This window comes from Chelonoidis abingdonii, chromosome 6 (assembly GCF_003597395.2).
Source record: "Chelonoidis abingdonii isolate Lonesome George chromosome 6, CheloAbing_2.0, whole genome shotgun sequence".
Lineage (NCBI taxonomy): Eukaryota > Metazoa > Chordata > Testudines > Testudinidae > Chelonoidis > Chelonoidis abingdonii.
Genome location: NC_133774.1, coordinates 50,889,727 through 50,917,110, shown reverse-complemented (window position 1 = coordinate 50,917,110; position 27,384 = coordinate 50,889,727). Strand labels below are relative to the sequence as shown.

Below are 27,384 nucleotides of genomic sequence, written 5' to 3'. Positions count from 1 at the left end.
TGTTAGAATGACGTCGACAGTATACTCCTTGTAGGCACATCCAGCTAGGAGAGAAGAGAAGCAGCAGAAACTGTAGCCTACTCATCTTCTTTTTTGTACACTCATCCAGTTAAATGGGACAGAACGGATAAAACCCCTGATGTAATTTTTGAAAGCAAAATGGCGATTGACTCACCTTGGACTGGCGGTCAATCCTGCCTTTACAGTTAATCAAATAGAGTCCAGTCCAGACAAGAATAGAGATGTCGTATAGTTGTTATTTAAAATTCAGTTAGTCAATAGCCCACAGCCAAGTGCTGGCTCAATGGCAATTCAGTAATTCACAGAGGAGCCACTGCAGTAACGCAATGGTGTCCCCTCCCACCTACCTGGCTACCACAAGCGCTATTCGGCCCTCACATGCGCCCGTGTTGGATTTGGCGGATTGTATGACAAACGACGCAGGACAAGGGACATTGCATGAATAAGAAGTCACAGACTAGTTACTGAGAATCAAATGAAGGGGACGGGGATGAGCACTCTTACTGTCGTAGCGGGGGCATAGATGGGTCTTAATACGATTGGGATCATTTTGACAGCAACAACTCTGACTCCAGTCATCAGGTCAACGCAAAGCAAATACTGATGTCCATGCGCCTCATGCTTTAGATGAAGAATTGCGGGCTTCGTCTCTTACGCCAACTGATGGTCGATATTAAAGATTGAGGAGAGGCGGGTTCTGCATTTGAAGACGCTCACCTCCCCAGTAGTGAAAGATGAAAGACATTACCAGGCATTCTTGTACCATCCATCACTCCGACTGTCAGAAAAGGAAAAAGGAGCTATTCATTCCCATTTGTTCTTCACTTCACTCCCACCCAGGATAGCCCGCCCACGGCCGCAACTCACCACAGAGCACTCACTGCGGCAGCTATCTATAACTTGTCCCACTGGAAAGGGAGCGCACACGAGAGCAGAAGACGAAATCTTCATAGAAAGCTTCTAATCATCTCGCTGCTTCTTTCACCGAGCAGCATCGCGTCCATTTATATCTCTTCTGCCAGCACGCATCGTACACAGAGGGTGACATTTACACAGTACTCAAGAGACAAATACAAAAATATTTGATATATTCACTTGAACACTTATTTTGATCCGTGTGGCGAGGGGAAAGGTGAAAAAAAAAAAAAAAAAAAAAACGAAAAAAAAACAAAACAAACTTGGCAAAACTAGAAAGCTTCTGTTCCCGGTTGAAACCACGCTAAGTGACACCGTTTGTATTACGCTCAGATCGGTGCGCGCGCGCGCCCAAAAAATAATGCAAGATAGTTTTCGGGAGACCGCGAACGCTGTGGAGACTGTGGAGCTTAAGTCCTCATTACCCCCTCCCTCCCCAATTGACCATCCGTCTGAGTTCTGGCTTTTCCCGTTACGGCTTTTTTTTTTTTTTTATTTGCTTTTCTTGGACACACCACTGTGTATCCTGTTAGTTTATTTTTTTCCAAACGCTGTGCATTTCTGTTCTTTAACGGGCTTCTGATAAAACTGATTGTCGTGCTCTCACCCCATATAACAAACAGCGGATCAGACTAGTATCTCCCGTTAAGGTCAATTGCAGGCAATGCTACTATGACATTTGACTCGGCATCCCACCCTGTGGTTATCTATTTATGCCTTATGACGGTCTTTGATGTCTTTTTGTTGTTCCGAGGAGCCCGACACGTGAAAGCAGGAATGTCTCACTGTAAAGCTCTCGGGGATTTCCTCTTTTACCGGCCCACTCCGCATCGAGTTCGGATTGCGGGACCAGAGCGTCAGTGAGTTGCACTTGTCACCCTCCTAGAATAATAGGCAGTTGTGTAATAGAAGATCCAGTTGTCTTGTATTTGGATCAGAGAGCACAGTGCTCCCGTTCTGTAATTCACAGGGGTATTGCCCCTGCAAGAAGCAACCCATTTGCTTTCTCCTCCCTCACCTTCCTCCTGGGCTACCGTGGCAGTGCCCCTCCCCCATTTGTGTCATGTCTATGAAGTTGTGTAAGATACAAGAATAAGAAACAGAGACTTGTTAGTAGGATACTATATTGAGGTCAGTGGGGGGTCTGCGGGCAGTGGATTTTACGGTTTATGTTTGCGGTCGCTGAGGCCGCGTCTGTGGGCGTGCTATGACAGCCAGCAGATGGGCACTCTATTTTTAGAGACCACCATAAGGACGGATTGACTCATTGTGTGCGGTCCACCCGGTTTCGCGAGTCTCCCAAATGTGTGATGGGCCAAAAATTTTCAGCCCCCAGTTTCAAATGAATTAAGCTGAAGAGTGTGAAAGCACGGATTTGTGTTTTGTTGTTGGCGTTATTAGCTAGCCATTCTGTTCCTATCTACTGCTAGTGATGTTGCCCTCGATTGTTGGACAATTTAGGGCGGTCTCCTGGATGCTCGTTAGGCAGTCTCCTGACTCAGCAGAGAACCATTATTCTACCACCCAGAAAAAGTGGATGCTAGGGGTACTGCTCCATTTCAGTGCCTGTTAGCACGTATCCTCCGTTCTCTACCAGCAGCATCAGGTGACGCACAAAGTGGTTCTTGACGTATGTGTAGAAAGTGAGTCAAGGAATGATTTTCTGTTCCCTTCTTTTTTTCAGTGCCTGTGGGAAGATGGGGTGGGAAAGAAAGACAGAAAAGACGGGTGGGGAGGCGGGGGGATGTGCAGTTTCCTGCGGAACGCAGTAGTTCTATGTGTGATCTGATGACTTTTCTCTCAGTACTGACTAGGCCCCAACAGCCTCACTCTGGCAGACTCCATGAGTTGTGTCTTCGCTGTCTCTCTGTCCCTTCTCTCCAGTTGAGAAACAAACACAGATAACATCAATGAAAAGGCGCTACAGAGCATTTGTGGTAGTGCTTCAGCTCTTCAATTTTTAAAAAGACGCAGATATCGAGCGAAATATTAATTTTTCAGAGACTCCCGATTGCCCTGTCTTGGTGTACGGTGTGGGACTAGCTGGCAAGTCTCTCAGTGTGACCCCCTCCCGCTACCCTTCTCTACTTCCTTTTTATAGCCTAGCGTCCATATTGGCGAAGTGTCATCATGGCTTCGAGACTTTCTTTCAATCTCTCCCGTTTTACACGGTGTCACGCAGCGCTGTGGTATCCTGCAGTTTAGTATTCAAACGCTTTGGCATTTTCGTGTTCTGTAACGGAGCGGATACAACAGATTTGCTCTCCCATCACAGCGATCAGACCTAGTATTCTCCCGTACGGTTCCATGCTGGAGCGTCTTTTTGGATTTGAGATGCATCGCCAGCCATGGTCTGATCAGAGCCCACGCTGGACAGCAGGAAAATGTAATTCAAAAGTTCGCGCCGGGCTTTGTCCTGTTTACGCTGCCCCGCTGCACATCCGAGTTAGATGTGCTTTCCACCAAGCGGTCATGGTGCAGCACTCTGGGATGCCGCCCGGAGGCCAATAATGTCGATTTCTGTTCCACACGACACCCTCTCGAGTAGTTATCACTATCGAATTTAGCGCTACTCCTCTCGTTTGGGAGGAGTTCTGAAATCGATTTAAGGAGGCGGTTAACTCGATATTAATGATGACGTCGTGTGAACGGATACAGCGTTAAATCGGTATATCGGCCATTAAACCGATTTAAAGTCGCAGTGTAGACCTGGCCTGAGTTCAGTTCAGCACCTGCAGTTGTACTCTCTGAGGCAATGATAGGGGTAGACAGTGATCAGCCAGCTCTCACTAAACCAAAGTACTATTTATTTAGAGAAAAATATTATAAAGAAAACACATCTTAAAACAATGACCAGCTAACATGCATGCCTGGCTAACCAGGCAGTCACCCATGTTTCATATGGACACTCTGGTAGGTTCTGAAATACTTTGGGCCCTCTCACAGGGTCTGATTCTGTTGGACACAGCCTCATGCCTCTCAGTTTCCAGATGGCATCTGTATACCAGTCTCTCCCTAGGTTAGAGCCGTTCCTTAAAACAGTCCTTTGTATTTAGCCTCTAGAACCAGATTGAACCAGTATATGCACTTCACCCTGAGGTGGTGCTGTGAAACTTCAGAAGGTACTTTATCTGCATTGTTGCAATATTGGGGATTTGCATTACATTGAGGATCTGCTGTTATCTTTAGTTTCTGCAGGAAGCACCCCTTATTTGACCCATTTGGCCCTGAATACAATCAGGAGCCTGCCCATAAAGAGACATATATTATAAAGTTAACACAATAATCCTGTTTACATAGAATTGCACCTGTCACACACCACTCCCAGTTTCTTTGTTCAATCTGCGTCCCACCTACAGTCTCAGCCTCCTAGTCCATCCAGTTCCCTCCCTCCTCTGGCTCCTGTCCAGCCACTCCCTGATCTGTCTTCCCTTCCCCCATATTGACTTCCATTTGTCTGCCACTGTTTCTCCTTCCTTCCCCGGTCTCTTCATCCAATCTTAGTCAGTCTACCTCCTCCCCACTGCCAGATCCTTGTCCCAGTTCTCTCCCTGCACACCAGCTCCTGGACCTTGTCAGATTTGGCCCCCCTCCTCTCCACTGATTGCTAGTCCTCAGGGCCAGCTCCAGGCACCAGCGCAGCAAGCAGATGCTTGGGGTGGCCAACGGAAAGGGGTGGTATGTCCAGGTCTTCGGCAGCGGGTCTCTCAGTCTCTCTCGGAGGGAAGGACCTGCTGCCGAATTGCTGCCGAAGACTGAAGCCAGTCGTGGCTTTTTTTTTTCTTCCCCTGCCGCTTGGGGTGGCAGAAATGCTGGAGCCAGCCCTGCTAGTCCTATATTCTTTGCCCAGCTAGTCCCAGTCTCCCTAGCTCCTCCTTCAGTCTCCATCTCCTGCCTGTCTCTCTAACCAATCATTTCCCTCCCTGGCTCCCAGTCCCAATCTTTTTTCCCAGCCTGTCCCACCTGTCTGGCCCTTTGTCTCAATCTACTCTTTCTTCTCTCCCCACAGTCTAGCTGTTGTTCCTGCTGCCATTTGAGTCAGACCCTTCCATGGTGCATGGTGGACCCAGGGTGAAGCCAATCTTCCCCTGCAGCTGCAGTTCCTAGCTGCAGAGCAGGGTGGGACCAGGCTCTGGAACTGAGAGCAAGCTGTCACTCTTGTGCTCTCAATGCCCCTGCTGGGTGCAGGCACCTTGGAGGAAGAAGATGACTGATGTTTCAGATGGCACTCAGTCAAAATGGCTTGATTTCCATATAGTCTTTGCATATGGAAATGAGGCTAATCTCCAGTAAAGATGACTACCATCTCCCTTTGCTTTTTATTGGGCTCAACAGGCTGTTCTCAGGGAAGACGGATACCTGGACCTAGGGTGACTAGACAGCAAGTATGAAAAATTGGGATGGGGGGGGCGGGTAATAGGAGCCTATATAAGAAAAAGACCCAAAAATCGTGGCCATCCATATAAAATCAGGACATCTGGTCACCCTACCTGGACCTCTATGGTTAAAGTATGGGAGTAGAGAGGGAAATTGAGAGGGAAAAGGAGGGGAAACTGAATTAGGTGAGACATATGGGAGACTACAGAAGTGGAATGAGAGTGGGACCAGTGTGGGGATTAGCCACTGGGCCAACAGAGCCCGTGCCCAGGGTCCCTGGCCAATTGAGGGACCCCAGAAAAATGGGTGCCCCTGCACCCCAACCTTGCTCCCCAGCAGGAGTGTGGGGGGATGACTTTAGGCAGAAGGGGTGGAGAGGGCCGCCCACTTGCTCTGGCCCAGGGCCCCACAAAAGCTTAATCGACCTCTGAGTGAGACAGGAAACTGGATGTGGTAGGGAGGAAAATAGAGCAGTGATAAGGAAGGTGTATGGAGAGAGTGGCTGGCTAGGATAAAAGGAGTTTCCCCTAGTGGAAGGCTCACACTGTGTGCGTTTTTAATGTTAAATTTTGAACCTAGAATAATCAAACACAAATTGGGGGCAGGCAATTTGAAGGTTTGAAAACTCAGAAGGCAGACAAAAAGCAATATATTTTTTAAATCTTGATTATTATTTTTTTGGTAATAATTAGAGGTGCCAATTCTGATCACAATTACTAATAAATAATATCATATTACATTGTGCATTTATATAGCACTTCACATTTTCAAAAAAGCACTAATCCTGTAGTTGGGTCTGTGTGCATAGATTTTTGTGCCTATGCTGATCCCCTAACTTGGGAAGTATTAGCTAATGGGGGGACAGCAGTATTGTCAACTTGTGTGATATTTTTTGTTTTGTTTTTGTTTTTTTTTAAAGTCCCAGCTCTCAAAGTCATATGATTTAATGAGAATCTCAGTTTGCATGATGGTGGGAGGAGGAAGTAAATTTCTAGCCCTTATGATCATGAAGAAAAGCTTGAGACTGTTAACTTTACAGGCTCAAAAACCAGAAGGAAACTAAAAAGTACCACAGTTTATTTTATTTTTTTAAAATGTTGATTTGGTGTGTGACTCATGATCTTTGAATGCATGGGGTTGGCGCTAATGTGGAAGTTGTAATCTGTGTGTGACATGCAGGAGTGATGTTAAGAGACTGGTCGCTATTTCCTGTCCCCAGTTAACTGACATGGGTCAGGATTAACACCTCTGTCAGAGCAGGAGTCAGTGTCCAGTGACTCTGTTTATTGTGGTGATAACCACACGCAAATAGCTATTAAAGGAACGCTGTGTGCGTATTTGGTGTGTAGGGGATGCTACATAGGCAAGTAAAATTCTGTCAGGGTTCTGGTCATAACATCATCTTATGATTTAAATCACTAGTCAGGAAGACTCAATTTAATCATGGATTTCTATATAAAAGTACATTCTTGTTGGTTGTTATAACCTTAATACATATTCTTCACAGCTCAGAGATAGATGTAGGTTTCATTTTAAGAAGGTATACACTATATATTTTTAAAGTGATTTATTTTGAAAACTTTTCAGATCAGTTTTATAGCTGTATCAGAAAATAAATTATTGTTTGGTAATTTAATTTACCAAAAGTAATTGAAGCAGATATTTATTAAGTCATTGGGAGGTGAACTATCTCCAATTCAACAGATTAATCACTAATATTTAGAGGATTTTCTTGCCATGATGTATTAGGAGATCTCACTCAGTTCCTTCCAGATTTCAACAGGGTCAGCAATAAAACAGCTATTTCCCTGCATTTTGTTCAAGGCTACAGAAATAGGCTTCACAGAACTCAGCATGTGTTCAACATTTCTCTTTTAGCCCAATGTTGAGAACTTTGACTGTGACAGTGCCATCTATTTTTTCACAGTTTTTTTCACAAACTGTCATCAAATTAGGCCAGTTCTTGATATAGCGCTCAAAATAGTCCACTACTGAGTTCCATCACATGTCTGGGGGAGAGTTAGCTTGCTTCCTCTCACTTTTTTCAGAGCAGCCACTGCAAAGTGGTTGTTACAGAAGTATTTTGCAATTTCAATAACATTAGCCTTTATTTCTGGAACGCTGAAGTCTTTGGCTAGAAGGTGTGTCAAATGAGCACTGCAACCATATGTTATTATCTTGGGATTCTCTTCTAAATAATTTCTTCTCATCTTGGATATGTTTGCAGCATTGTCTATGACCAAGCTGCTTACTAGACATTTGAATTTTTTTTCATGGTTTGTTATAGCTTTTACTGCTGCTACTTGTAAGTATTCTGCTGTGTGTGCTTTTCCTGATGTTTCTGTAAGGAAGACATTCCCTTCTTCTGTTGTCACATGAGCACATACAACAGGATCATTGTGGACATTGCTGCACCCATCAAGACACAGGTTAAAAATTTCACCCTCTAGACCTTTTTCATACTGCTCAATTTCGCTTTCATACACTTTTATCCAGCAATTTGTCTGCGACATCTGCTCTGTGGATGGACTGTATCCTGGTCTTAATGACTGAACCATGTTAATAAAGTATGGGTTCTCAATTGTGTGGAAAGGAGAGTTTGTTGCATAAACAAACTGAGCAATTTTTTCATCAATTACTTTTTTTTTTTTTTTTAATCTGCTGCTTCTTATCACAAACTTATCTATGGTTGTTTCTGGATGATGGAGAATTTTTTTTCTTTTTGCTACATACTGTGGCTATGTGACATACATGATTCTTTTTGCTACATACTGTGGCTGCATCTAAAATGATAGTACCATAGAGTAACAACTATATATTTTGCTCAAGCATGAGAATTCAAGAATAGTCCAGAAGGAAGACAGGCAGTCCTTAGGAAAGAAGTATGAAATCATAAAAGTTTACCAACCTGAAAATCCTGCGTGTTTAGACATGTTCCTTTCATCATCTTCAGCACAGCTTCCTCCTGAGAAGGAACACTTCTCATGATGATGTTTCATTCGGGAAACCAGGCCTTGCATTTCTTTGTTGCACTTTGTATTTTGCACTCATGCCTGTCTTACCCATAGGTAGAGGAACTTCATTAAAATATTCCCAAACTGGGTCTTTTACGGCCTGTGGCCATTATAGGTTTTCCCTTCTAGTGAGAAAATCTTATGGTAGATCTCAAAGCAATGAAGGCTACACTCAGAAAGACCTCAAGGCTTCTGGAATATGCTGCTCAAACAGTTTCACTTTTGTTTCTACTGCCTGTCCTTACCTGCTCACATTTATTTCCAGACTTTTTATCCTTGTCCAGATCTATTCTGCCCCCAACAATCTTCTATTCATTGAACTTTTGAAATTTTGCACTTTTAGAGAGAGGTAAGGGATTGACTCTGTGTACACAAATTTGCAGAGGGACAATAGGGTTGAGGTCTGTTATTTCTCACCTCTATAATTTATTTATTTATTTATTTAAAAATACTTTTGCTGTTAACAAGCATGTTATCTCTGGAGACACAAATCCACAGTTTGAGAACTGCAAAACTAAGCATCTCTGATGGTATCTTCTAGACTGAGCACTGAGTCCTATTGAGCAGATAGAAAGATTAACCTAAATAATCTCTACAGAAGTCCTTGGAACCCCATAAGATTGGGTCCCTAATCCATGAACTATTGGAACTCATTTACAAAACTTTTCTTAAACTTTACACTAATATATTGTCTCATACTATAGAATTAGAATTTATAATCCCTATTCCATGATGAGATATTATAGCTCAAAGATATATCTTTATCTTTAGATAATTTTTTCCCCTCAAAAAGCCGATTTAAATTTAAAAAAATCCGATTTTTTTTTTAAATCATTGACTTTTATCCAGCCTGCTTTCCCATTACCCAACTACCTCCATCCCACCCTGCCAATTTTGTCTTAACAGTTTTTGGCCTGAAAATTTTCTCAAGCCAAAGGAGACTGTTGAGAGCAAACGTTCATGCATACACATGGAGCTGGTGACATCTGATCTGTTGGAAATGCTGTCAGGCACACAGTCAGCTGTGGGCATAATTCTTTTTTAAATACTCTTTTGGTGGGACTCTTAAGTAGTAGAGTTTAATCATGCAATGTTTTTACCATTAAATTTTGGTGGTAGCGTAAGTGAAATTAGTCCTCCTTTGGATTTTGCAGCATAGAATCTGGTTCTCTGATCTTCAAAGCTGCAGCAGACTGTTCTGCGTGTTCCTTCTTTTGTGGTACTGAAAAAATTGAGAAAGTATGTACAAACTCCCTTTTTAAATGTGTGTGTTTCAACTTAATTGTGTAACAGCAAGATTAGTGCAGGAGAAAGAAACACTGTGTAGGAGTAGTCAAAACAAATTTATGGGCTCTTTAAGAGATTCTAAATTAGAAAAAAAAATTCATTTCAAATTATTTCCTTTTGTCCTAACTTCACTTTATTCATTTCTATCTATTTTTTTCCACACAAAATAGAAAATAAAGTATTATTTTATTGAAGGTTTCTCCCTGATTCCACTGCCCCACTACAATAATTGGTAATATAATGTGCTTCAACAGAAAAATAGTTTGACATAGCATAGTCTGAAGTGCTAGTTAGCCATTTTTGTTATTGGTGAAGCTTGTGAGGTCCTATACTCAACTTGATGGCACTTCTCTGTTTGGATGTAATACAATTACTTTAGAATACCACAGCCAATCAATTCCAAAATGTCAGGGAATATTGTAGGCATAACGGGGAAGAACGCTATTAATTTTGGGGGGAAATCAGAAAACCAGAAGGGGAGAAATGGGGGACACACTGAGCTCCTGGCATTTGTTAGTAGAGCCACAGTTTCAAGCATCTATGTAAGTGTCTATAGATCAAACTGATTGATGGCACCCATAAACATCTTCCAGCAAAACAATGTTGCTGTTTCATCTCTGTTCATCCTCCCAATAGGGCTTAACATGTTGACATCCTGCATGATTTATCATTCAGACAGAAAAAAGAGAAATAATAATAGAGGCAGTTGTAATAATTGGACTGACAACTTTACCCGAACTGTGAGCTCAACTGTAAAAAGTAAATGAAAATTCATAAGATGTCACAATAAATTATAACAACAAATATTGATGGGGGGGGGGGGTACAAAAGGGGAGCCAGACAGTTGATTAGTCGAAATGAAAAGGCATACTGATATGAGCATGCTTGGTAAACAAGAAAAGTTTGGAACTAGAAATGAGTGAACAAAAATTGATCTGTCACAAACTAGGCCTAATGGGTGGACAAAACAATGAAGGAATGGGCTATTCTGCTCCTTTGCAGGTCCTTAAAAACTTTAGGGAGAAAAATTGGCTAATGGAGCAAGGTTCACCATCATGGCTATCACCCCACCATGTCCTGGGACCAGAGTCGGATTAATGTAGGCACTTAAGGGGCTGCAGTCCAGGGCCTCGGGCTAAGGGGGGCCCCGGAGGGTCTCGGGCCGGATGCAGCCCACTGCTTCTTTTCATCCAGCAAGTCTCCGCACCACAGGCATGACAGTGGTCGCTGAGCCTCAGTGCCCCCCCGCAGGGGGCTGGAGCATCAAGCGTCAGCTTGCCAATGTACCCCTGTGGCCCCTAGGCAAGGGATGTTCAGGGAATCTCTGCACGCTGCTCCGCCCCCCAGCGCCAGCTCCGCAGCTCCCATTGGCCGGGTACCATGGCCAATGGGAACTGCAGGGGCAGTGCCTATGGGCATAGACAGCATGCACCGCGCAGAGCAGCCTGGCCCCTCTGCCTAGGGGCCGGTCATGCTGGCCACCTTGGGGAGCAGAGCAGTGTGGAGCCAGGGCAGGCAGGGATCTTGTCTTAGCCCTGCTGCACCACCAACCAGGAGCCGCCTGAGGTAAGCACCTCCTGGACAGACCCTGCACCCCACACCCCCTCCTGCACCCCTACCCCAGCCTGGAGCCCCATTCTGCACCCAAACTCCCTCCCAGACCCTGTACCCCAACCCCCTGTCCCAGCCCTTGAGCCTCCCCTGTACCCAAAATCCCACCCAGAGCCTGTACCCCAACCCCCATCCCATCCCTGGCCCCACCCCAAGGCCCACCCCTCCTGCTGGAGCTGAGCCCCCTCCCACAACCCAATCCCCTGCCCTAGCTCTGAGCCCACTCCTCCACTCCAAACCCCCTGGAGTCCCACGAAATCTAATAGCTCAAGGCCTACAGGAGAGTTAATGTGGCCCTGCCTGGGACCCCAGGCTTTTGTCATCCTGATCCTGAGAGGTCCTGACCTAACCAGGCCAGAGAGGGGGATCCAGATAGGGTTCCCAATCATCCAGAATTGGCCTGGAGTCTCCCGGAATCGACACAGATCTCCCAGTGACTACTGAAAGCGATCTGGAAGATCTTAATAGGATATTTTAAGAAAATGACATTACATCATGGTGAGGGTGGGGGGAGTCTCCAGGAATAGCCTCAGTCAGAGTTGGCAACCCTAGACCCAGTTGACATTGCCACTTCTACCCATTCCAGCTGAGTCCCAAGCACAATTTGGGATGGAACAGGATTGGCTTTAACAACAGCAGCTTCAGCCCATCTCTATTAATTTCTTCTCTTTTCCCCAAGAGGACAATTACTACCATCTTTAATACCACCTATGAGGCTGTAGGTCAAGTTCATTGCATACACCATTTGCTTGCATTCCTCTGTCCCCCACCCCCTTGTTTTTCCTTCTAAAAAGTCTCTTCAGATAAAATGCAAAGCTTGTTGCTAAAATGAAAGCTTTATTTAATACTTTATAGATCAAATGCTTTAACTGTTCTGCTGCCTTTTCTTTAGCTTTTGATAAAAGATTAAAAGGATTTTGAATGGTGTGTTTGCCATAGTACTAAGCAGGCTGAGGTTTCTGTATGACAAACCTGAATTTTTTTCCAACAAGAGTTTAATTTTGGACAGTGACTGGATTACATCAGCACTTTTAGCCCATATAGTCCATCTAAACTAATATAACAGGGCACACAAAGTCCTTGCCAGGGGGAATGAGGGAGTAGGAGACCCTGGGAAGAGGGGAAATATGCAAATCTCTGGCCATGAGTCGAGGAGGGAGTGGGAGAGATACAGAGCCCCTATTGTGGTGGGGCAGGGGAGGAGTAACAAGGAAATCCTGAAATAAAAGGGAATGGGAGCATGGCACATAGAGAACATGTAGAGTGGAACAGAGGAATGCAAGCCATGGTGTGTGATATTAACTCAGCCAACAGAAGCAACACAATGTGTGACACTACTGACTTCTTCCCCTCCCCTGTCCCCCCAGTATATTTAGTAACATAAGGAAAAGACCTTTAAAGTATGTTTTGCTTGGAGTTCTTTTGGATAAATTTTTAGAACATTTCAGTTACTTTATACTTAGTCCAGATCGTTAGCTCTGTTAGGGCCACTTTACACTTTTCCATTGATGTACAGTCTTATAGCTTATCATGAGACGATCGCCCTGGGCTAGGGCTATCCTCAGTGGGCATAAAGCTAACATACACTTCTAGGCCATATCTCCCTGCAACAGACTCAGGGACAGCGCTGGGCTGCTGGCAGGCCAGGGTGACATACAGGCATAAAGGACATACCAGTGGAGTCCTGAGCAGGGGAGCATGGCCTCAGCTGGAGGAGGCGTGGCCTCAATCGGAAGAGGCTGGGCCTTTGAATCAAGATTTAAAGGGTCTGGGGCTGCAGTACTGGCAGCTGAGAGCCCTGGGCCCTTTTAATCACCCATGCAGCTACATGCTGCAGAAGCGACTGGGAGTCCTGGGGCTCGGGGCTGATTTAAAGGGCCAAGGGCTCCGGCTGCCACTACCTCAGCAGAGCCCTGGGCCCTTTAAGTCGCCAACAGAGCCCCAAAGTCTCCCAGTTGCTGCTGCTACCCTCAGGCTCAGGGCTCTGTGTGGAGCTTTAAAGGGCCCCGGTCTCCACTGCGGTAGTGGTGGCTGGGAGCTCTTGGCCCTTTAAATCACCGCTGGAGCCCCGCTGCCGCTACCCCAGGGCTCCTGCAGCAGGGCTCGGGCAGCGATTTAAAGGGCCTGGGGCTCCGACTGTCACTACCGCCCTGGACCCTTTAAATCACTGGCCTGGGGAAGCCAGTCCAATACGGCATGGCGTATCGGCTCTTGCTGGCTTACTTTCACTTCTGCTGGCAGGCAGCACAATTTGGAGTGCTTGTACGGCAGGACCAGTGTGGTTTCACAGCTTGTATAAGATGAAAGGCGTGCAATGGTGGCTTAAAGCCACTTGTTGCAACTCTCTTGGACTTGCACTGTGGGCTCCTCAGTCACCTCTGAAGATTCGGGCCTGAAGGTTTGGGGCTTTTTACTTGTTTAGTTTTCTGAAAGTACTGTAGTTTTAAGTTACTGAAAGTAGAAAGTTCTTCCCATGACCTAGCAAATCTACACCGAACTTTTCCAGTACAAGCCCTGCCATTCTTTGGCTAATTCATACTAAGAAAATGTTTGCAATTAATCTTTCCTTCATAATCTTTCCCTTTTATAATTAACTATTCTTCATAAAATTACATTTTGAAGGGTTTCTGAATATTGATATGTGGAAACCAAACCCCTACTATGACCTTTAAGAATCTTAGTTCTAAATACGACCATTGTAGGATATGGCAGGACTCTTGGATAATAATCATGAAACAACATACGGAACAGTTATCAGTAACAGTTTTATTAGGGAAGGACAGATTAGCAGAATCAAGGAAGATTATTAATAAAAATGAATCCAATTTGTATTACTCTAGCAATGTAATGGTCAGCTTCACCAATACTTATGTTGCACTAAAGCTACTTCTAACTAAGGGATCAAGGTCTTCAGTTTATAGTTCTGTCAAAATGCCGTCTAATTTCTCTTCCTGTAAAGCTTTTCCCAAGTCCATTGCTATCCATAGGGAAGTCTCAAGCACTCCACATTACCACCAATAGGATCCTTGGCTAACAGTTGCTCAGACTGTTCTTAATAAAGAGGTAGAGCACACTCAGAGTCATGAAAAAATACTTAAAAGACTTCATAATGACTGTTTACAAATTAACTGGCCAGTGTAATTAACAGCGGCTAGCTGAATTTTTCTACTTCATTTGGTATGTCAAGAGCAGCTGCTGAACTTTGTTCCTCCCTGCAATAAGCTACAGACACAGCCCCTTCTCTCTTGAAGTTGCCTTACATTGGAAACATTCAAAGTCTGCAGTCCCTTCGCTTTTCTTTGGTCTTATGCTTATCACATGTTGTTCATGTTCATTCCAATCAAATGTGTGCGCACTCCATGCACACCAGCTGGAAGATTTTTCCCTTAACAGCATCCATAGGGTCGGCCTGGGCACCCCCTGGAGTCATGCCTTTATGACGTTCAATATAGGGCCCTGCTGACCCCCTAACCTCTCAGTTTCTTCTTGCCCATTGCTCCAACAGAGGGATAGGAGGCTGGGTATTGGAATGGACATGAACAACATATCTCGAAGAACCACAATTACTAGAAGGTGAGTAACCGTTCCTTCTTCTTCAAGTGCTTGTTCATGTCCATTCCAATCAGGTGACTCATAAGCCAAAGTTCAGAAGGTGGGGTTGGAGTCATCCACTGATTGGAGCACAGCTCTTCCGAAGTTTGCATCAGCTCTTGCCTGTAGTGCATGGTGAAAGTGTGTATAGAGGACCACGTTGCTGCCCTGCAGATTTCCGGTGTTGGGACTTGTACCAGTAATGCTGCTGAAGAGGCCTGCGCCCGGGTGGGGTGCGCGGTGATCGACGGAGTGGGCATCTTTGCTAAGTTGTAACACTCCCGAATGCATGAAACAATCCACGATGAGATACATTGCGATAAAACAGGGAGGCCTTTCATTCTATTTGTCACCACTACGAATAACTGGACAGACTTTCAGGAAGGCTTCATTCTCTCAATATAGAAGGCTAATGCCCTGCGGACATCCAATGAATGATGCCTCTGCTCCCTGCCCCTGGAGTGCGGCATAGGGTAGAATACTGGGAGGAAGATGTCCTTGTTGATGTGAAACTGGGAGACAGCCTTAGGGAGAAAAGCTGGGTGAGGTCTGAGCTGAACCTTGTCCTTATGGAATCCAGTGTAAGGGGGCTCTGGTGTAAGAGCCCTGAGCTCCGACACTCTCCAACCTGAGGTTATCGCCTCCAGAAACGCCACCTTGTATGAGAGATAAAACAGGGAGAACATTGCCAATGGCTCAAATGGTGGACTAGCTCAGGGGTAGGCAACCTATGGCACGCGTGCCAAAGGCAGCACGCGAGCTGATTTTCAATGGCACTCACACTGCCCAGGTCCTGCCACCGGTTCAGAGGGCTCTGCATTTTAATTTAATTTTATGTGAAGCTTCTTAAACATTTTTAAAACCTTATTTACTTTGCATACAGCAATAGTTTAGTTATATATTATAGATTTATAGAAAGAGACCTTCTAAAAACATTCAAAGTATTACTGGCACACGAAACCTTAGAGTGAATAAATGAAGACTTGGCACACCACTTCTGAAAGGTTGCCAACCCCTGGACTAGCTTAAGGTCCCAAGCCGGGATAGGTTGTTGTACTTGCAGGTAGAGTCTGTCGAGACCTTTAAGGAAACAGCTAACCACTGGATTCACGAAGACTGAGTAGCCATCTGTGCCTGGATGGAAGGCAGAGATGGCAGCCAAGTGAACCTTGTCCATGACAGGGACGGTGCCTGCTGCTTCAGATGGAGGAAGTAGTCCAGTATAAATTTCACCGAGGCGAGCATTGGAGACTGACGGTGCTACTCCAACCAGATGGAGAACCAGCTCCACTTGACAAGGTACATCGCTCTTGTGGAAGGCTTTCAACTGCCAAGAAGAACTTGCCTGACCTGATCAGAGCAGGACTGCTCCACCGCGTTCAGCCATGGAGCTTCCATTCTGTGAGGTGGAGCGACTTGAGGTTCAGGTGGCGGAAGCAGGCGTGATCCTGCGTTATTAGGTCCGGGACAAGTGGTAGGGTGACCGGAGTTGCCACAGACATTTTCAAGAGCGATGTGAACCACTGCTGGCGTAGCCAGGCTGGAGCTATCAATATCACTAGGGCTCGGTCCCTGTGGATCTTGAGGAGCACTTTGTGAATGAGAGAAACCAGTGGGAACATGTATAGGAGACAGCCTCCCCATGGAAGTAGGAACCGATCTGTGATGGAACCTAGGCCTTGATTCAGGAAGGAGCAGAATAGCTGACATTTTCTGTTGCATTGTGTAGCAAACTGGTCTATTTGGGGAAAGCCCCCGTGTTGGAAGATTGATCTCAATGTGTCCGGCCGGAGGGACCACTCATGGCCATAAAAAGAGTGTCTGAGACTGTCCGCCAGCTCGTTCTGTATCCCAGGGAGATATGATGTTTGCAGGTGTACTGAGTGCTCTACACAGAAGTCTCACACCATGAGAACTTCCTGACACAGGGGAGATGAGCGTGCACCCCTGTTTGTTGATATAAAACATTGCTGTGGTGTTGTCCGTGAGGACTGATACACATCTCCCTGATATATGGACTCTGAAAGTCTGGCATGCCAGGTGCACCACTCTCAGTTCTCTGACATTGATATGCAGAGCGAAGTCTGCCTGAGACCAGAGGCCTTGTGTCCTGAGGTCTCCAAAATGTGCCCTGCATCCCAGATCTGATGCATCTGTCTTTAACGAGAAGGATGGCTGGGGGCTGGTGAAGGGGACTGCTGCACATACTAACTCTGGGTCGAGCCACACCAGAGGGAGTCTAGTATTGGGTGAGGCAGGATTACGATGCTGTCCAAAGCGTCCCGAGTTGGTCAATATACTGACGCTAGCCATGACTGGAGCAGGTGAAGCCTGAGTCTGGCATGCTGTACTACATAGGTACAAGCGGCTATATGCCCCAGAAGTTTCAGGCAGTTCCTTGCTGTGGTGGTGTGAAACTGCCTGAAGCCTCATATGTTGTTGCCCAGTGACCAAAATCTGGCTTCTGGGAGGTATACCCTGGCTCAAGTCAAGTCTAGCACTGCCCCTATAAACTGTAATCCTCTGCACCAGAGGCAGTGTCGATTTGGCCTCATTTAGAAGGAGACCCAGTTCAACAAACATCCTTCTTATGAAGCCGACCTGCTCTTCCACGTCAGGTCTGGAGTGGCCTTTGATCAGCCAGTCATCGAGGTACAGGAACACCCGTACCTGCAACTTGTGCAGGAACGCCACGATAATTGCCATGCACTTGGTGAACACATGAGGTGCTGCTAACAGGCCAGATAGAAGGACAATAAACTGATAGTGGCTCTTGTTCACCACAAGTCTGAGGTATCTTCTGTGGGGTGGAATTATCACTATGTGAAAGTCTGCATCCTTCAAGTTTAGGTCGGCATACCGTCTCCTGGATCCAATGAGGGGATAATGGAGACCAAAGAGACCACGCAGAACCTGAGTTTCTTTGACGAACTTGTGGAGTTCCTGCAGGTACAAGATGGGCCTGAGGCCACCCTTGGCTTTTGATATTAGGAAATACCGAGAGTAGAAGCCCTTGCCCCTTTGCTCCTGAGGAACCTCTTCCACTGCCCCTACCAAGAAGAGCGAGTGCACTTCCTGTATAAGAAGTTGTTTGTGAGAGAAGTCCTTGAAGAGGGATGGGGAAGGGGGTGGAAGGCACAGAATTGGATAGAATATCCCCTGTCTACTGTGCAGAGCACCCAGAGGTCCGAGGTGATATAGGACCATGCACAGTAGAAAGGGGATAGTCGGGATGAAAAGGTAAGAGAGGTGGATACAGCTGCACTACTGGTGCACCGTCCTTGACCACATCTTCAAAAGGGTGATCCGGGTCCAGGCGCTGGCATGGGCTTGCCCGAGCACCGGCCTGAGGGGGGGTGTTGCTTCCTTCTACTGCTTCTATTCCTCCTACAAGGAGCATCCTAGTGGTTCTGAGGCTGGTAGAACCTAGAGGGAGGTTTTGGCCAGAAGTGCCTACATTGGGTGGCAGGTGTATGGAGCCCCAAAGATCTAAGGATAGCCTTTGAGTCTTTTAGACTATGGAGTCTTTTATCCATCTTATTGGAGAAAAGGGCCGAACCCTTGAAGGGGAGGTCCTGGATTGTTTGTTGGACCTCATGGGGCAGAACAGAGACCTGCAACCAGGAACCCCTCCTCATTACAATCCCCATTGCCATAGTACGTGAAGCTGCATCCCCTGCATCCAATGCCACCTGCAGGAAAGCTCAGGAGACCAGCTTTCCCTCCTCCACCAGCGCAAAGAACTCTGTACAGGAGTTCTGAGGCAGTAGCTCTGCAAATTTGGCCATCACAAAACAGATATTGTGCGCATATCTGCTCATGATGGCCTGTTGATTAGCAATGCGGAGTTGTAGTCCCCTAGTGGAGTAGACCTTCCAGCCAAAAAGGTTGAGTCTTTTTGCCTCTCTGTTTTTAGGGGAGGGTCCCTGGAAGCCCTGGCACTCTTGCTGATTGGCCACATCAACCATGAGGGAGTCGGGGTGGGTGGGTGTATAAGTGTTCGTATCTCTTAGAAGGGACAAAGTACCGCCTCTCATTCCTCTTGGCTGTAGGGGCCAGAGATGCAGGGGTCTGCCATAAGGTCTTTGTTGTCTCTGAAATCGTCCTTATTAAGGGCAAGGCGATGTGAGAGGGACCGGAGGGTGCGAGGATTTCAACGACTGAGTTGGATTCCTCCATGACCTCCTCCGCCTATATGCCAGGTTCTGGGCAGCATGACGTAGGAGCTGCTGGAGGACCTTGATATCCTCCAGGACTGGGGCCACTGCTGTCCCTGCCACCATTTCATCTGGGGAGAATGAGGAGGAGAGACGTGGCAGCAGGCCCTGCTCACTCCCTTCAGCGCCCCGTGGGTTTTGCCGCACGCGGTATTCTGGAGTTTGTGGAGCCAGGGCCGCTGGGGGCGTAAAAATCAGTGCCGAGGCGCAGACGGTGCCGAAGATATTGGTTCCAGTGGTGCCAGTATTGTCAACACCGGTGGTACCGATGCTGCAGCTGCCAGCGGTGCCACTGATGGGCGGGTCAGCACCGGAGCTGTAGGGGACAACAGCAGTGTCGGCAGCGCCCCTGCCGGTGGAGCAGGCGGTGCCTGCGGGGAGACTAAGGATGCCAAGGACACCGGCCTGGACTTTGGGCCCTGGATCTGTTCCTGGCTCTGGTGATACGCCCAGCGTGTCCAAAAGGGCCATTGCACGGAAGGTTGCCACTGCGGATGCCATGGTGAAAGGTAGGGCTGGTGGTCTTGGTGGGATCTGGAGCTTCTGCTCCTGGTCTTATCTGAGTGATAGGATTCCATCTCCAACTCTGAGGCCTCCAAGTAGGAGGACCCCAGAGGAGCAGTACTCTGGACCGCCAGAGAGCGGGGCCGCGAGGTCAGGGACCGGTGCGGCTCCCCTGCATGGGTGGGCTGTGCTGGGGAGAGGTGTGCTGGAGATAGGGATTGGCACGCCATCATTCCTGGTTTGCCCCTTGATTGGACGTGAGGCCGCGCAGTCATCAGGGACTTGTGTCTCCTCTGGGAGGAGGATGGCGCCGTGAGGCATATAAGGTCCCTGGTTGCCTCGAATGCCTCCGGAGTTGAGGGGAGCTGGACATGATCACCTTGGAGTTCCGGGGACCATTGAGGGTTCGGACTTGACTGAACCCCAGATGGGGCAGGAGTCGATGAGATCCTGGAAGGCTGGAGAGACGAAGTGGCCTGGCTCGAGATGTGCTTCAATGCTGCTGATCTTTAAAGGAGGAGAGCAACTCCTATCAGGCTTTTTCTTCTTTTGTGGCACCGGGGATTTAGAATGGTGCCAAACTGCAGAGGGTTTCTTATGTGCGGAGCCATGGCAGTGCTGGGAGTCCTTAGAGTCCTTGCTCGGCACCGGCTCACAACCATCAGCACTGGAGCACTTTGGACTGACACGGAAGTGCTTGGCGTGGGTTCTGCGGACCTCAGGTCGGAATGCGGTCCAAGTGCCACTTCCATTAAGTCTTTGGTCCCTGTCTTTAAGGGTGCTAGGGTGAAAAAACCCTTGCAGATCCTGCACTTGTCCTTTTGGTGGCTCTCCCCGAGGCACCATAGACAAGAAGAGTGTGGGTCACTCTTCGGCATAAACTTGACACAGTCCTCACAGAGTTTGAACCCTGGGGACTGGGGCATACCCCAGAACTGGGGGAAAATGTAGTTGTTGGGGGGGAACCCCCCAGAGTCACAACAACAACTACTAACTAGGACTAATAACTAACAAACTATTTACAACTATTTAAGAAAGAAAAGTGAAGAGGACAACGCCAAAAGCGCTTGCAAAGCGAGAGCGACAGTTATTCCAGCTAGCCGTCACTGGCAGTAAGAAGTAACTGAGGGGATGGGGGGTTGGCAGGGTTCTATATTGGGTACCATAAAGGCACAACTCCAGGGGGCACCCAGGCCAACTCTATGGATGCTGCTAAGGGAAAAATCTTCCGGCTGACGTGCACGCGGCGCACACACACCTGATTGGAATGGACATGAACAAGCACTCGAAGAACTATAATTTGTCTGTAGTGTCCTAGCTCTTTCAGTTACACTGGGATAGGAAATACTTTTAGGGAAAAGAGCTGACATGTCTGAAGGAGGAACAACAAATCCACATGCTTTAAGTAGGTAATATATTTGAAGCTTTATTGGTAAATGTCCTCTATCCATCAAAATTCCCTCCTGTCAAGGCTCTCTTCTAGCAAGCGGAGAAGGACCACCCCTGCATTTTGTCCCAGTTCCTTCTTTCTTTTGAATGATAGCTCCAATCCTCAGTGCGATGTTCAGTTCCCTAGTTGCTCACAAAGGCAGGACTTTCTCCCAACCCTCCCTTCTCATTGTGGCTCTCTTTCTTATACCTATGACTTTCTAAGTGTGTCTCATCAGCCTCTATCTCAGGGGCTTCTGCAGGTTGGAGGGAAACTTGGTGATTTTTCCTTTTTGGGGTACATCCCTCCTAGAGTGACCTCCTTTTAACTACAATTGGATAAATATTATTCATTGTTCCCTTAAGTATATTATTTTATTTATTGAGCTATTACAATTGATTTTGGTATAAATATTAAGTCAGTGATCCCCCTTTATCTGTCTTATAACCCATGTCCATTTCCATTAAGCTTTTATTCTAAAATGAAGTTGTTTGGGGATATACTGGCTTTAAACCACTGGATAGGCTGAGTAATAAGTGCAGAAGAAAAGTACATAATGTAGTTACCTACATATTCTCTAATTTCAATTATATATTTGTGTTCACAGGTCTGCAGAAGTTTTCTACCTCTCTGAACACTAACAGGAGACGATATCTTTCTCCTTTGCATGAAGAGACATTTTTGTAATGTGTGCAGTTGCTGTTCCCAGACCTGGTGGGGAAGAAAATAATGGACATCATAGGAAGTTTTTTTTCCTTTTTGTCTTTGGAATTGCTTTGCTATGCACTGGATTTCTGCTTTCAGTCTTTATTTTACAGACGTGCCCATCTGGAACTTTCAGTGATTGCAACAGGGCCCTTAAGATTGCTGGGCCTGTGGTTGTTGCTGTTGGATTAGTTTGTGTCTTACTGGCACAATCAAGAGCTAGGCTGTACCTAAGTCAGAGACAGATGCAAGGTGAGCAGGTGTACAGGCTCATTTTTTGTCAAGGGAACTGTCAGTTTGCCCAGTTTCTTATCTTTGGGTTTTTGTTTTTAGCTAGTGGAGTGCTAATTAGTTTCCTGGGCATTTGGGTTCCTGGATGTAGCCCAGGAAGGCACAGCCTACAGTATAATCAAACCAGCACTTCTGATGTTGAACTCCCAGGCTGTGGATTTCTGCCTCTTCAAATCATGGGTCCTTTGATAGTGCTTATTGGATTAAGTTTCTTTGTAATAGCTCATATTAAAAAGAAAACCAATTTAAATCTCAGCCAAGAATCTTCTGAAAATGGAGAACAGCCTCAGAGTCCAGAATCACTTCAAGTTACAGCAGGTAGGTAAATGATTTGTATATACTTTACATTTGAAAGCTAGTTTTACTAACCTGTACGCTAGTTCCTATTTTGTGTGGTTTAACATACCAAATGAGATACAAGTTGCCTTACACTGGAAACATTCGCAGTGTAGTTAAATCAGTCATCTTTCTTCAGGGGCAAACTGCCTTTTGACTTACAAGAAACCTCCAAAGGCAAATGTGGAAGAAATCACATTATCTGGCATAAGTAGTTCCAATCCTACTCCCTTTTCCAGAGAATGGAATAGGCATTGTAAATTGTAGGTGGCATGGCTTTTTTTATTACTATACTGAAAATGCAGTTTAGCTTTGAATGCTGGCCTGTCTTCTTGTCCCTTGAAATAGGACTCCAATGATTCAGATGCAGGGGGTACTGCTTTTACTGTTTGTGTCACCATTTTAATTCTGGGTTAATACAGTTTGTAGGTTTTAAACTACATTTTTAGTGGTCAGAAGGAATGGGTGACAAATCAACCACCATGCTGCTCAACTACAACCTGATTGATTGGAACTAAAGGCCATTGCACACAAAATCCTGCCTTTGTCATCACGACATAAGGACTATTTAACCTGATGCTTAATAGGAAAAGGTGAAGGCTTGGGAGGCTGACACCAGATATCAGGGTATATGAATGAGAGAGTTGTAGAAGAATAGCAATTTAAGAAAATAGTCTTTGAAGGAGAGAAAGCAAAACTAGTACACACATTCGTATATGTTGAGAGTTCTAAGAGAAGTAAAATATACAAACACTGTAGGATCAGGCCTAGACTTAAAATGTGGATTGCTGTAGAATCATGGGCTCCAAGTCTCTTGTTCCATCACTTTACCTGAATCATTGTATTTAGGCAACACGTGCCCTGCTCAACTTCAGTATTAATTTGCTGTGTTAACTGTCTCTGCAGATGCTCCTTGTGTGTGTGTTTAGTAAGCCAACAATCACTTCCTCTCCTATAACATATTTGAAAACATCTAAATTCTGTTGTCTTCCTTAAGTGCACTACTTTCAGAATAGGCTGACTAAACAGACATATAAAGAACACCCTGTGTGCAAAGCAAATTCATGTAATAACATCAATATTAATGTTGGGTAGACAGGTGTTGCCTAAACACTGTGATTTTTGGGGAGGTGATGGATGGATCAAAAGACTGAAACACATTGCAAGAACAGAGATTGGGTTTTACATAGAAAACTTAAGAGGCAAAGACACAAAAAGTGGAGTGGGGAGAGGAGAAGTAGTTGTTGCACCTGTTTAATTATGAGAACTAGCTGACTGTTGGCTGTCCATTTAAAAAACTAAAACCCCTGAAAAATGCAAAGTTCTGAGAGACCATAAGAGAGACCATACTTCATTGTCCAACTTCATAACATTATCACTAATTAGTATTCAGATTAAGCACTGCATAATTACAGTTTAGTACATAACATGTATTGCTTGCTTATAATACGAATTCTGTTAGTATTGTCCCTTCAATCATGAAAATGTTGTCTAAAATTTCTTTGTTAATTATGCTACTAAAGTACTCTGGTTTGAGTATTACAATTTCAGAACAATCAGAAATCACCATTTGTGCCTACAGTTATAAAATCATGTCATGCTCCTTAACAGGCAATCAAGTTATAGCAATGGTATAAGTGCAGTTATTACCTCTTTGTATAAATAAGCACTGAGAACATATAAATCATAGAAAGCAAGGAACTTCCTGATAATTTAACAGAGGAAATACTGCACATTTGAAGGAAAAAATAAATCAATATGAACTGTTAAGCAGAGCATTGAACATTTTTATTTATAGCATTTTTAGAGGTATGCACAGTACTTTATAAAACCCACATTTTAGGCAGGCAGGGAGAACTAGGCACTTCTGTACCATAGTGATGAGCATGGTATAAAATCTCAGCTAGAAAGTGTGCCAATAGCTCTTGCTCTGTGTTTAGAGAACACACATGAGCCTGTCTGCTGGTAGGTTCTGCAGCCAACAGTAAAGGGATTTGTGTCCTTTAGCAAGGTGAAACTTTTTTTATGGCTGCTTTTTTTTTTTTTTTAGTAAGATGGATCTCTTGCATTGTAAAAATCCTCCCAGAATGTGTACATACAATTGTACTCTACATCAAGGAATGTCAGAACAGTTAAAGTATGCATGAACATGGTGCCTGTATCTACAAAGAAGATAAGTACAAATACTATACCACATCAGTATGAATATCTCTTAGGTTACAATGAGGATCAGGAAATGAGTTAAATTTTCATGTGTTACTAATTAATTTTGTTCTCTTTAGGTGATGCTGTAATGACATTCCCACCCCTCCCACCACCTTATTTTGCTGACTCCCTATCACCACCTGTAACTCATAAGCCACTTGCTACGGAGCTGCCTATGAGTGAAAATCCTCCTCCATACCACAGTATTGTAAATAATGGGTAAGACATTCTTCTTGTTTATTTTCTAGAATCTGTGATGTTTAACCCATGGGTTGAAGTGTAGCTAGGACAACACTCTGTTAATCATCGTTGATTTTATGCCTGACACCTATAAAATTTTCTAGTAACTCACTGAATTTCTTCCTTCTGATATTTTACCTTAATTTTAAAATATTTGTACCGTGATTGCATCAGGATATGAGTAGAGCAAGGGACTTGGATGCCTGGGTTCTATTTTTGACTTACTGACTTGTGTGAGCTTGAATAATCCACAGACCTCTCTCTGCTTCTGTTTCCCTGGCTATCAAATGAGGATACTACTATTTATTTAACTACTTTAAAGGCTTTTGGGAGGCTTAATTAAAGTTGTAAGTCACCTTTCATCTGAGGATCTCAGAGTATGAAGTATTGTCATTTCAGTAACTGGAGTTTTAGAACTCATAACTATTGTAAGGAAAGGGAAAGTAGGGCCATGATAGATTATGAAAAGACGGGGAAGATGGGGCAATGGAATTAAGGAGAAGAGATGGGAAAATCTCTCCCATTCCCAACTGGCTAATCTGCTCTATGCAGTGTTGTCAGAGGAATATAAAAAGACCTCTTTTATAGGAAATGTGAAAAGGCCACACTGTTATACAGACGGTACTGTTCATTAAACAGATATGTATTTGCAGTGAATCACTTTATAAAAAAAAAAAGGCAGCTTGAACACACCGGCTTCACCTACACTGTGTGTGCATGTGTGAAACTCAAGTATGATTTGGCTTAGTGTATAAATGAGATTGGAATGTACTAATGTGTAACGTTTTACAGGGCACAACTTGCACATGTTCAAGGAATGGTTTCTGTTAGAGACTATGAACTACTATATGCAAGTCCCGGGAGCAGTTCTTCTTCAGACGTCTTACCTACTCTGCATCTTTCATATGAATTACCTCCAAGATATGAAGGAAAAGAAGCAACAGTGAATACTGAATATTCTTCTGGCTCCTCCATGACTTAGTCTCTTCTGAATCTTCCCACAAAGAACTGTGAACTAAAGTTCATTTTTCTATGGAATTGTACACTACAATTTTAATGTTTTAAACTTTATTTTTATAATAAAAATTGTAATGGTTGCATCTGTGACCTTAAAACAACAAAACATAAATTACCAATTTGAGTTTAGAGAAATATTATGTAACCCTGTATATTATGTACAACAGTACTCAACAGTTTGGTGAACTGCAACAGCGTTATATGTTCATTGTGTTTTGTTATGGGGCTAGTGTCTATTTTTAGCTTTCTTTTATAACAGAGAAACTAATTAGAACACAAACTTTTTTCTGTGTATTTTGATCTACTCAAATCAATTAGTTTCAGAGCTATGGCAAAGAAATAATTAGAAGTGGCTTTATAAGTATTAGTTACTGTTCTCTAGAAAGTACTTGTAGGATGAGTTTGCAAAATTATCATTTATTTACTTAGCTTAGATACAATCTGAGCATATTAGTCATACTTCATTTTAGTCTGCCTGATAACAAATGCCGTATAGTTTAATTGGGAATATTTATGTTCATAGTAGTAATCTCCACAAAAATCAGTTTTAGCCAGCAATTAAGAGCCCTAAAGCAAAGGTGAGGCTAGTTAATGCTCTAACACTTTAATGGTAGAATGACTGTTTCCATAAGAAATACTGCTATTATAAATCAGGTTCAGATTTATACCGACCGTATCTATTTATTTTTGAGTTGGGCTCTCTTGTGTGGCTGAACTGCATTTAAAAATCAGTATTTTCCAGGAGTAGAGATTTCTTAGCTATAATTACAAGAAAGGATATTGTATCTTGATTCTAAGACCTTTAACTGGCAAGTTCAGAGAGCAAGTACGGCACAGCTCTTTAAGACACTTTTGAGATGCACAGCTCCCTCTCCTCTTATTGACTTCAAAGTACACCTCTACCTCAATATAATGCTGTCCTCGGGAGCCAAAAAATCTTACTGCGTTATAGGCGAAATCGAACTTGCTTTGATCCACAGGAGTGTGCAGCCCCGCCCCACCCAGAGCACTGCTTTACCACATTATATCCAAATTTATGTTATATCTGGTCACGTTATATTGGGGTAGAGGTGTACCTTACAAGAAAGCTCAGCACCTTGCATATAGGAATTTAAGTGTAAATCCTGCAAGACTTTTTAATTCTTAGGTTAAAACTTAATCTTAAAAAAAAATTGGAGCATAAGGCCTTATCTAAAAAGCAAGAGTCCTAGAATTTTATTTTAACTCCAGCAAGGTGGTTTTTTTTACTTTAGCTACCTCTCATCCATTTCCTCCTTAATTTGCACATAAATTATGTTCCTGTGATACTAGGCCCTGATTCTGCCACCTTTGCACTCAGGACCACCTTGCTCTGAGAGAAGGATCTCTGAAATCAATGGGACTGATCACAGTTCAAGGATGGCAGAATTAGGCCCCCTCCATGGAGTTTTTCTTGCTGAACTCCCAACTCTTCACCCACTGGAAACAAAAGCCTAATTGTATCATACCACAGGCCTCTGGATGAACTGAGTCAGAGGCATGTGATGTTAGCCATTCTTAAACGATAATATTTTCAGTAGTTCTCTTACACATCACTTGGTTTTACTTTTTCTATAGGTATTTGTTTTACAGAGGCATACCTTAA

The 27,384-nt window shown here is 44.6% G+C and overlaps 1 protein-coding gene across 2 annotated transcripts in view; it reads left to right on the top strand.

Moving 5' to 3' along the window:
• Positions 1 to 25,875, top strand: part of TMEM171 (transmembrane protein 171) — a 40,050-nt gene extending 14,175 nt beyond the window's left edge. Inside the window, exons 1-4 of one of the 2 annotated variants that reach the window (XM_032771648.2) lie at positions 10,257 to 10,373; positions 21,574 to 22,280; positions 24,581 to 24,722; positions 25,536 to 25,875. In XM_032771648.2, the coding sequence (XP_032627539.1) occupies positions 21,653 to 22,280; positions 24,581 to 24,722; positions 25,536 to 25,725 (960 nt within the window). In that variant the 5' untranslated portion in view covers positions 10,257 to 10,373; positions 21,574 to 21,652 and the 3' untranslated portion in view covers positions 25,726 to 25,875. Of the gene's footprint in view, positions 1 to 10,256; positions 10,374 to 21,573; positions 22,281 to 24,580; positions 24,723 to 25,535 lie in introns of those variants that run through there. The other variant, XM_032771647.2, reaches the window with a different exon arrangement.
• Positions 25,876 to 27,384: the final 1,509 nt, after the last annotated feature.